Genomic DNA, 12,025 nt, shown 5'->3' with positions numbered 1-12,025 from the left:
ATTTCTTTTTCCCACTTTGTCCCTCTTCCCTCTATTTCCAACAGAAATGCAATGTGGGAATATCGCCCAGTCTTAGTGCCAATAGCATCTGTTTTGTTTTCTGATGATAGGTGGCTTACAGGAGGGGTGACTCTCTTAGGACAGCATAGGATTTCAACACCGACCACCCATAAGATCCCTTCGCCACCTGTTCTTTATATTTTACCCAGTTTTGCAATTTTATGGATTTATTAACTGCCCTTCTAAAGTCCTGGCCGGACATACTGCTGTTCCATAGCTTACCCAGCTCTAGCATTTCTGTGCTTTTTTCTAGATAGTTTTTGTATTCACCATTCCCTCGTTTTAGGGTGATTTCAGCCAAGACTAGATTAGTCAGCATGCTCTCTGCAGCTTTCCATAATTTATAGCTGCTCTTGACAAATGCCGCAGGCCTTGCCATGCCAGTGTCTGCTTCGTCAATGACAACTCCAACTTCCCCTGGGTAGGCGACACCCCTCTGGGTAGCCGAAAGATTGTTTGTAAGATCTTATCAAGAAGATCGGTTTCGGCTCCCAGCATTATTTGCACTCCATTGCTGCCAATGGATGCAGATTATGGCAACGGATGGATCTGGCCAGTGTTGAGAAAGCATAGGTTAGTGACAGTGGCCTTCCCCCTAATCATCTCTCTTTGCTGTAAAAACATAGGACGCAAATCTATTATAACTCCTAGACATACATAGACCCATGCTTCATCAGTTGTATCTCCGCTGAGATGCCACATGCGTTAACTGGATATCCGGCGGTTCAATGAGATCACCTTTGTTTTTTTGCAATTTTTTTCCAGCTCATTATCCACTGCGTATGCTCTGATGCAATTCAGCAATCTTTTTAGGCCTATTCTAGTATTACTTAGGAGTAACAAGACGTCAGCATACAAGATATTTGACAAATACCGATCACCTAAGATTGGAAAATGGGACATTTTGCCATCCAGTTCTGCAGATAGGTCTGAGATGTATAGATTAAATAGCTGAGGCACTAAGATGCAGCCTTATTTTAGGCCAGATAATGTTTTCACCTTCCTTGACAGATGGGTACCACCTCCTATCTTTATCTTGATTCACATGTTTGAGTATAGCAGCCGAACTGTGCTCAGGAGGTTGGACGGCTCTACACATTGCTGAAGTTTGGCCCAAAGCCTATCGCACAGTCGAATGCCTCCTTAAAATCAACAAAACACAAATAGAATAGTGTGCCTGGGGCCTTTGCTCTGCTGAGTATCAATCCTAGAGCCATCAAGTTAGTTACAGTGCCCTGACTTCTTGTAAATCCGGTTTGGTTGAACAGGAGTCTGCCAGAATCTAGTATCCAAGTCTCCGGGACGTAAAGGAACAATGTAGAAAAAACATTGAGATCTACGTCTAGGAGCGCAATCAAGCGATATTTACTAGGTGAGAATGTCACATTTCTTTTAAAGATGGGGCAGATTATTGAGCCTTTCCAACTTTCCAGAATTGCTGCATTTGTGAGGTCCTGCTCAAACATATCCACCAAAAAGGCTGCCCCTCTCAAGGTTGAATTTTTAAAGAGCCCCTGTGGCAACCCATTCGGGCTGGGCGCGCAGACTGCATGTGATTTTTTGATGATCCTTGTTACCTCTCCTGATGTGTATGCACGGTGTACAGGTGGGCCAGATTGCCCATCCTCATTTTTTTATGGATCTGGGCTAAACCTGTCCTGGATACTTCCTTTGAAGTGTGATTTCAAATGCTCAACCCAATCAGGCTCCGATATATTTGCAATATAAGCAGCTCTTGGGCCTTTTTCAATAATACTGATTAATTTCCAGAATATTTTTGAATCGTTTGATTTTGAGACATGAAGTAGATTGACCCACAGCTCTTCCTGCTTCGATTTATTTAAAGGCCCATATCTCCTTCTTTAATAAACCTCTTCCCTTACTAACCCTTTTTAGTAGATTGTTATCCTCTGGAGTTCATTATAATTGCATGAAGAGCCTGCCTATGGTTAACCTTTCCTGGCGGATTGGTTGTGGCATTATTGTGTTCTTACACTGTCCAAGCTTGACCCCCCTTATTCCCTCCATTGACTCTATTAGTTGGATACTTGTTGAGTAGGTCCCTGGCAAATGCTTCCCACACTGATATCTGACTATGGCCCTCTCCAGCCATATTCTCAAGACAGATCACTGCTTCTTCTGCCAAATCCTTAACCAAAGTTGTGGTCCACTTCAGGCGCTCCAGTTGTTTGGTTGTAATCTCTCTCTTAAGGGGCTGACAAACATTGTGTTTACAGAGGGACATGCCTACCACAGGGTGATATGCCTACATAAGACAATTAGGTTTTCAAAGTGCAGAAATTACATATCACCCATACATGTAGAGATTGTATGTTAAGATTGAATGGTCAGGAGATCACAAAGTCTGGATATAAAATGTAAGCCAGTTATTGGGGTTGCTGTACTAACAATACTTTATTACTTCTCAAAGTAACCATTCTTTCTTGTCGGTACTAACAAGATTTTATTACTTCTAAAAGTAACCCTTCTTTACAATCTCTGAAAACTGAAAGATTGAGACAAAAAAAATAAAGATTTAAACCCATGATGTACCGTTTGCATGCAGCTCTTTGATCCCTATAATTAGATCACTATACCATTTCAGAAGGACTGCAACGTACAAAGTGGATGCAACAAAATTATCTCATTGTCTAAAGCAGTGGCCCACTTACCTAGCTGCATAAAACACTATTCTGTGATCTTCATATTATAGAATATGCTTTGCAGCATGAACATTGACCCTGTATGCTACTTTAGGAACCAAAACCGTCAGTGGACAAAACACAGAACTCTCCCAGAACTGCATTACACACCAGAATATCTTAATGCTATTATTTATAATTCCCTCAAAATTGCGGCGGGCACACAAATATCTCTGCAGTAGCTTTCTTAACCCTCAAAGGTATTTTAAACTGCAGTCTTTTTGTGAACAATTAAGCTAGAACAGATTTACTGTCACATTTGACCTTGTTGCCAATTTCTGTGCAGCAGCTGTTTTAGAAAATAAATGTAAAAGTTGACTGTGACAAGCTTTGTCCCTCGTAACTCTACCACAAATTGATTCACAATTTATTGGTTCCTGGAGTAAATTGTTCGCAATTCCAGCACTACTTTTCAGTTATATTCTAACGTACCCCCTAATGAATGTCCATGATGTTAACGTTCTGTACCTGGAAATTTTGTGATCCCGATAAAACGATGTGTAATTATAAATTACACACTAGATCACATATAAGAATCCCTCATAAAAGTACATTCAGGCAAAATTAATTTGATGTGAATGCAACCTGACTCTAAGGAAGTCGTTAATGATTTACATCAATGCACCTTTCAAAGGAGAGACACCGCGCCGATTTCTTATAAAAAGTAATAATGTAGTCTATCTATATACAGATTTTTCATAAACTGTTCCCATGAGCTCTCCTTATTGTGTCTATCTGAAGCTCTAGAATTATCAGTTAACCCACCTGTTTCCAGGTGCGTGCAGCCCTATAAACACGGTGCCATTGTTCATCCCTTCCCTGCATACTGATGATGAATACCAAAAGTGTGAACAGAAGCCGCCCATTCACTTCAACTGACTGATGAACACATGGTGGGTAACACTCAAAATGATTTATTAAAGATTGTTTTCCGTGGATCCCTTCTGCTGCTCGACCTCAGCTCCTTTAACAAAACACACACGATGTTTAGCGGTCTCTCATTTTGTGATCAATAGACTACTCTGTTAATTAATGTGTTTACATGTGAGATATCTCTTTGTTGCAGGCTTCCTGGACATGGGGCCCAAAGGGCCAGGGCGCCATCTTGCTAGTGAACTGTGACAAGGACAGCCCAGTATCTCGTATGAGAGATGGGGATGACGACATTGTTTTTGGCCAAAAAGGTGAATAGTAAATGACCAGAACTAAACCTATCTTACCTTTCTTTTTTTAGCTATGTCCGAGCGAATGCCCCATATTGTCATAGAAATGTGAGCTTACAGTTTACAAATGCATTGTAATGTACATGAATCTGTAGGCCTGAGTGAAATCCCTGAGTGAAATGCTTTTTATTGGCCTAAACTCCGAGAATGAATAATATCTATGATAGAGGGATAGCAGGAATTGGCCCTTCTAGCAATGGTTGGCTGGGAATGTGGAGTTCATTTCTGTGGGTAGGCTGAATGCCGAACAAGTTCTCATGGGTGGGTAAAATATTTATCACTGGTTCGCCACAGGATTTTAGGCTGTGGAAAAGGTTCATCACGAGAGTATGAGAGATATAGAAATGGTCCACCTTAAGGTTTGGGGAAGCAAATTCAGGATTGCAATGGAGAATTAGGGCCAGATGTACAAACGTTTTTATAAGTCATAAATGTCCTGATTCAAAGAATTGGGCCGTTTGCAACCGGAAAAAATCTTATTTTAATGTACAAAAGTTATTGTTACCGAATCACAATTTGCATTTCCAATTCAGTATTTGGAAGGGACGTTTTTAGGGCATCTCTTCCAAATGCTGATTCACAATAGTATGTATTATTGTTTTGTGACCGAATTCTGGCTGCAAAACATTTATACTTCACCATCAGATCATAAGTGGTTATAACCCATTCACAAATGGGAAGGGGTCCTGTGGGACTCCTTCCCTGTTGTCAATGTAAAAAAACAAAAAGTATTTTTTATAGCAGTCAGTGGTCCTGCAGACCACTGCCTACTCTTGCAAAAACGAAACATAAATGTTTCATATTCTGTTTTTTAAACACATCCCCTTTTCCGTTAAGGAAAAAAATGTTCTGCACTAAAAAAAAAAAAATTGCTTTATAGAAAAGTAGTCACAGACATAGTGGCCTGCAGGCCCCATCAGGCCACTATCGCTGTGATAACTGCCATTCCTAATGGGTCAAAAATTGCAACCTGCCTCATTAATATTCATGAGGCAGCTTGATTTGATACTCACTGGGAATCACTAATTTAAAAAAAAGCTACATGCATTAGGAATAATGATTTCCAAATTTAGATTCAGAGAAAATCATAATTAAAAATCGCTGTTCATAATGCTAGTACATCTGGCCCCAAGTGTTGTAAGAACCTGTTCCTTGTAAGTGGTGTGGGGTGTTGAATTACCACAGCACAGTGGATGTCAGGACTGGGTTTCCCTGTACGTAGTATTAACTTGTCCCCAGATAACTATGATTAATCTTGGGACAGTGCATTTGAAAGTGTTACCACTCCCAATTGGTTGCTATCTTTTCCTGAAGTCTTTTGTTCCTCTTTTTACTGCCTTTAAGTGGGTGATTTATTGTTAACTGTGGAATTGAGAAACGCTTGGCTGAGTCGTTCTTTAACTCTCTATTCTAAACCTGCTGAAGGCGCTGATGTTTTTTTTTTATTTCACACAGTAATTTTTTCTATTTGACTATAGATCTAGAAGACATGTCTCCGATGGTACTAAGAACTCGTGGCCCAGAAAAACTCCCCAAGGGGTATCACTTACTGCTTCATATTACTGCGTCTAACTCTGACAAGATTGCAGTTTTTCTCTATCAAAGTAAGTACAATCCTACACCATGTTTACATGGCCCTTCTTTATGTTCATCTCGCCACAACGACATAATCTGAAGCTTTAGTAGTGTCCATGCCTCCATTTCCTACTTGTCACTTTGCTTACTTCTCTCTCTATATCACACTCTGCTTTGTCCCTTTTTGTCTCCTATAAAATGTTTCTAAAACAAAGAATCATTCACAGGGTTGAGGGAGTTTAGACAGGTGCACTATGGCAGTTGACAGACTTGTCTGCGAATTCCTGCACAGCAGCTGTAAGTGCTACACAGGTGTGCTTACAGTGGTGATGGAGACTAACGAGTTAGGGGCATTTGTTCTTTCAGGTAGGTGGGCAGGTGTAACCAACCATTTATTACCCAGAATGACCACCACTGAATTCATGTTCATAATGTGATTCTGGTGGGGAATTCTGAATGGCTGTTATTGAGTTTTTTAAAGAACTGAGGTCGTGCCTTCCTCTGAGACACGCAATTTCATAACAGTGCAATGGAGTGCCAGTATTGCAAGTAGTTATCATTTCCACTTCATCCAATGTTTTTCAGCAGCATCAAAATGCTCTTTTATACACAACCATATCCCTACACCAAGCTCACTTTCGCTAATTCTTCCAATATGGACCCAGTCTATGCTGATTTATGCCTTTCCATCACATATATATGTATCTGATTTGATATATACATCCAGGGACACTGTAATCATGCTGCTTATGGTACCAACTTATGCATCAGGGTTGGTTAAACTATGAGGCAGGAACATTAACATTATGCTGTAAAATGGACAGAACATGAGATCTCTTATGTAAATAAAGGCAAATCATGGAAGACATTTGCCGAAAATAGTGCACACTCTCATTCACCATGATCAATATTGCTGTATGTGGGGAAGCAGCATCCATCAGTGCCTCTGGCGTCTTTATATTGTGTTGGCTTGGTCTCAGGAACTGAAAGGCGACACTGCCCTATTATAAATTACCTTTGAAAAAGCCTACAATTCAGTACATTGGCCTTTGTTGCATGAGGTGCTTCAAAAGCTGGCATTCGGCATATCTTTGGTCAATATGTGAAGACATTGTAGACTGCCCTGTAGGCAACGGTGAGGGTGAATGGGGTACTGTCTTCACTGTTTACAATTGAATGATGCATGTGGCAGATTGTCCAGTCGCCATACTCCTGTTCACATTAGTATTGGAATACCTGGTGGTCTAGTTGAACTACAGTACACAACAAGAAGGAATTTTACTGGAAGAGTAAGTAGGAGGATTGGGTATTCCTCTACATGGATGATCTCTTCCTCTATATTAAGTAACCTAAGTGTTACCTTTCTAGAGTTATTCAGATGTTGCAAATCTTTGGCAATGCGTCTGGTGGTAAATTTGGACTAAACCATATATGCGGCTATACTAGGGGACCATCCGCAATGTCTGCAGCATATTACCATGAATGTAGGCCCCCATCCCTTTTAAATATTTGGGTATGTACATGACAGAAGATGAAAATAAGGGAAGAAGCCTGAACATCACAGCAGTGCTTCAAAACACTAAGTGGACAATGGAAGGTTGGGCTTTCTTGCCACTAACTATTTTGGGGCACAGTGCAATTTTCAAGATGATGTGGCTACCCTAATTTCTGTACCAGGGATCTCCAACTTTTCCAATTCTGAGAGAGACGTCTGCTCAAGGAAAGTCCTCCTAAGCTACTGGTAAATTTTATCAGTGTAAAATAGTAACTACAAATGTTAACATTATACTATGAACTGCCTCAGCAGCATTACCAGGAATGCTTAATCAAGTATTTCAGGTAATGCAATCAGTAGAAATGCTAGGAAGAAAAAAAGCTTATCAGTATAAAATGACCCCACTTGACTAATGAAATAACAGCCAAAACATCATATACCCTTTGGCACAAAGGACTTAACCATAGCAATAGGTCGAACTCAGCTTGAAGTATAGTTCAGCCATTACAATTTTAAATATATTTTTTGGAACTGCAACCCTTTGTCTTCATAACCTTAGAAGTTTCTCAAAATGCACATGTTTCTCTATCAAATGATCTACTCAGTTTTGGACAGCTATCTTAAATTGCCTAGAAGTAAAGCTTTTCTGTAACAACACACTTTTGCCTTCAAAATGTAAATTTTCATTTATTTTTTGAAAATACACACTCCCCTAACATCATCGTACCATTTTCATTGAGTACTCACCTACACAGCTGCCTTGTATGGAGAGATTCTGCTTCAGATGCCTCGGTTTTACAATCATAAGCTATGAATGATTACCAAGCAATACCCCATAGCAACAGGTTGAGAGGTGCTACTTTAAGATTTACAAGCATGCCAGGAGGAGGAGGACAATTCCCATGATACACGCAACTGACTGCACGTAGCCCTTCTCCCTCAGCCCTCTGCCCTCTATCCCCCATTAACTCCTACAGATGACTGAGTTGTATGATGCACCCCAATGCGATTGATACAGACCTCGGCCGTATAGGTCCTAATACATCACTGTCATTAATAGCACATCATAGGAGACATCACATGATGTTGCTTGTTGTCAAGTTGTATTATGGTTTACAAGAACTGAACCGAATACTCCTAAATTTGATTATGCTATACTGTGTACCCCGTGATGGGATTACCTTTTCATATATATATATATATTTGGTGTCATTGATTTAATTATTGTAATTGCAATGTTTCACAAAATGCTAATATAAATGGTTTAAAAAATTGATGATTACCAAGGAATATCAAGGGTACCTTTCATATGGCAATATTGCCCAAATATACCAGAGCCACCATTGTTCAATGGTGGACACGGTAATGACTAGAATGGCCGCCATGTATCAGTCATGGCCATTATCATTTGAAGGACCGCCACCATCATGGCAAGGAAGGCTGATAGTATGCTTTTCATGCTCTCTTAATATGACATTAATTACTGCCAGTATGCAACAACTAGTCCAAGAATAACAAAAGTACTCAAGGATGACCATTATTACACTATTGGCATCATTATGCTATGAACATACGCAACTGTGCCAGATGTACCCCCTTATAATGGGGATAGCCAGCGCTTAATTTACGGTGGCGGTTGCCAGTGGGCCTACCGAGAACTCATTTTTGGGGACTAACACTTATTTAGACTCATCGGAAATTTGCCCAGAGCAAGAGAGGGGAAAAATACACAAAGGAAAAAGAAAGAGAAACACAGGAAAATCATTGCAAACGGAGAAAGTAGGAACCTGGAAGTGCAAGATAAAGAGGTAGAGAGTCCCTTGAAGTTGATTAGAGGGGCAAGAGGTGGACTCAAGACAACTCAGCTCGTGGTATCTGTCATGCTCAGGTTTTTCGGAGCAAAGGTTTGGGTACCGGCACTCATTCTTTTACAAATCAAGCAGTTGCGGTGACAAATACCTTTGGTGGTCCTTGATACCAGGCATAGCCTGCAAGGAGTGACACTATTTATTAGGGAGTGATACAATGTCTCACACACACACACCCACAAATATGCACACATGCATACACACAAACATGAATGACTTGAGTCTTTTAAATGTCTATCTCTGAATTCATACCCTGCAGCTCCTGAGCTGATCATGTACCCACTAACACATTTTCAGTGTGGGACCCGAGGTCCCAAACTTCGGTCGCACTGGTTCGGTTTTTCACAGTTAATGCAACTAATAGAGCAGGGCCAAAAACGTAGCCAGTTTCCTTGTAGCTTAACTAGATTGTGAGTGGAGACAGATGGTCATGTGGCAGACTCCATGGGCAGATACAGTGCATGTTTGAGTGTTATTACGTGATCCTTCCATTGGTTTGGCTGGCTGTCACTCTACGGGTCTAAAGATACCTTCTTCCAAGCCTTTGGCAAGTAGTGAAAATATCAATTAACAAGGAACCACAAGCAATTATATCGACAATTACACTGACAATAAAGGCCATATACAGTGTGAAAAACGTAAAGTTATACAATGAAACAGAGATAGAAAACTGCAACGGGTTCTTTGAATTGTAAATGCAGTTCTCTGTGTTCAAGTGTGCTATGCTTATTTAAGAATTTATTGAATCAATTATCTAGAGGAACGACACTCATAGGGCCAGATGTATGAAGCAGATTCACCGGTCGCAAATGGCCCATCGGGTATTTTGCGACTGGTAAAAGGCTTCTGGCCACGTACCAACCCAATTTTGTGAGTCAGTAACCTATTGCCGACTCGCAAAATAGGGTTTGGGACTCACTATTATGAAGGGGCGTGCCAAGGGCATCCCTTTCTAATAGCAAGTTGCAGGGGGATGTAAGAATGTTTTAAAACTGGGACGCGGTTGCAAAACATTTGCAGTTACCACCAACTTCAAGTTGGTGGTAACCCATTGGCAAAGGAGAAGGGGTCCACAAGGGACCTCTTCCCCTTTGTGAATAGGTGTGCAAACATTTTTTAAGAGCAGAAGACATGGTGGTCTGCTAGCCCCAGCAGGCCACCACCCTGTGGTTGTGACAATTCCCAAATGGGTTGCAAATTAAGACCTGCCTAATGAATATTAATGAGACGGGTCTCTTGTGGCCCATTTGGCCATTCCCAAATGGGTCGCAAATTGAGACCTTCCTTATGAATATTAATGAGGTAGGTCTCTTGCTGCCCATTTGGGTATCCCAAACAGTGTTAAACACACTGTTCTAAGTAGCAGTTTGCAATTTCCTAATAGTGAATCGCAAACGTTCGCTGTTTGGGAATCGCAAAGCTACTGCTACATACATCTGGCCCATAGTCTTTCACACACTGATAGGAGATGAACAAGTTTGAGACAAAAGAAAGTGGCCATACAGGACTCTAATGTTTGTACAGAACATGCAATAGTGACCTACCAACCTAACATTGCACCAAAGATGCTTCAAAGTGCTGTTGTTTCTGGTGATACTCTACACTTTCCCAAGACAGAGGAAAGACCAGGGTTCTGCTGTACTGTTCCCTAGATAAGTCTTGCTCAGTCAGTACAAATCCCCATTCTGCTATTTATTGTTTAAATGTTCCTTGCCATAACCTTCTCCTGTTGATGTTACTTTTTCGGACAAATACCCTCAGTGACGGTGACTGAACTCTGTTACGGCCATAAACAATTCACTTATCTCTTGACGCATTGTCATATACCTGGTTGCCTTGACTTCCGGTACTACGCCACCTAGGTTCAGGACCTCTTGTCTGCTCTACCACTTTCTTTAAGGCTTTGTAAGTTGTTCGTCCACTGTGTCTCATGGGCAATATCTGATTTATTCATACTCCTTTTGTGACATGAATCTTAATTCTCTTTTGAATCTTCTCAGAGTGGTAGCAAGTTTGCATATTGACCAGCAGAATGTTCCTGATTCTGAGGGCATTCCCAGAAAAGCAGCTTAAGGATTTCTGGACAAAGGAGCACTTTCGTGCTAAGCATTCCAATCCTTGCAGAGGTGTTTATTTTGTTTGGCTGATATTCAGGAATGCCAATATGTAGCTTTGTGTATGTGATACTGGTGGTCTTAAATGAGCTGCGGACTTCCAGATCAGTCATTTTAAGTCTCCAGAGACTAGTGAGGTATGACCAAGGTTTATGGTATGATAGATCCCTTGGGTAGCAGAGTGTTGAATGACCTAAAAGGGGTGAGTTTCTTTTTGACAAGACTTTAAAAACAAGCATTGGCAAAGCCAGTAACTTTCTTTGTACTCACATTTCAGTGGCATAAATTATTTGCTTGGCTAATGCTTATTAGCTTTATGTTTACATAATTAAGATTTTTGTTTTCTGATGCAGACAAAATATCTTCCCCAATTCATAAAATGGGAATTTGTATTCTACCTTAGTCAACAGTGTCACCTCTTTACATGCTTGATTACAGCAATCAACAGTGAAAGTTAACTGGTTAACTTTCTCAAAGTGTCTAGAGGGCACTGTACCCCAGAGAAAATAATTTCACTGAGTGTTTTGAGCAAAAAACAACTTGATTTTAATTTTGTTAAAATTTCAGATGATGCATCAGATAAAGGATTTTGTGGCAAGCATGTTAAATTAATATTTACGTGAAAATGCAACACCTTAACAATCAAATGTGTCCTGTGGCTCTGAATTTGTCTTAGTAAAAGTGTAAAGAAGCTGGCAATGTGTGCACTATTGTGATGTAATTTATGCTTAAAAGTCATTGATTGATTAGACAATGATTAAAACATGGATTTGACACATCTTTGGAGCATTAAATATTTAGTTCTAGCTATATGCTTTTTTAGTTGTAAACCAGAGCTCATGTCAATACAGAGAGGTGCTTAGGTCAGCCCCTTTCAACCGTTAGTTGATATGGGTCAGTCCTCTTCAGCCTCTACTTGTGTGGAAGGCTGTTTACAGTTTGGAGCAGTCCACAGTTTGCATGTGTCTAGAGTTTTGCCATTTACATT

At 40.4% G+C, this 12,025-nt stretch overlaps 1 protein-coding gene across 1 annotated transcript in view; it reads left to right on the top strand.

The window, feature by feature from the left end:
- LOC138300896 (protein-arginine deiminase type-2-like) overlaps nt 1–12,025 on the top strand; it is a 767,146-nt gene that overhangs the window by 202,795 nt on the left and 552,326 nt on the right. Inside the window, exons 5-6 of the mRNA XM_069240755.1 lie at nt 3,829–3,946; nt 5,464–5,589. Of these exons, the coding sequence (XP_069096856.1) occupies nt 3,829–3,946; nt 5,464–5,589 (244 nt within the window). The remainder of the gene's footprint in view (nt 1–3,828; nt 3,947–5,463; nt 5,590–12,025) is intronic.

Source organism: Pleurodeles waltl, chromosome 6 (assembly GCF_031143425.1).
Source record: "Pleurodeles waltl isolate 20211129_DDA chromosome 6, aPleWal1.hap1.20221129, whole genome shotgun sequence".
Classification (NCBI taxonomy): domain Eukaryota; kingdom Metazoa; phylum Chordata; class Amphibia; order Caudata; family Salamandridae; genus Pleurodeles; species Pleurodeles waltl.
The sequence above is the reverse complement of the archived record's forward strand: the minus strand, read 5'-3'. Positions and strand labels throughout refer to the sequence as shown.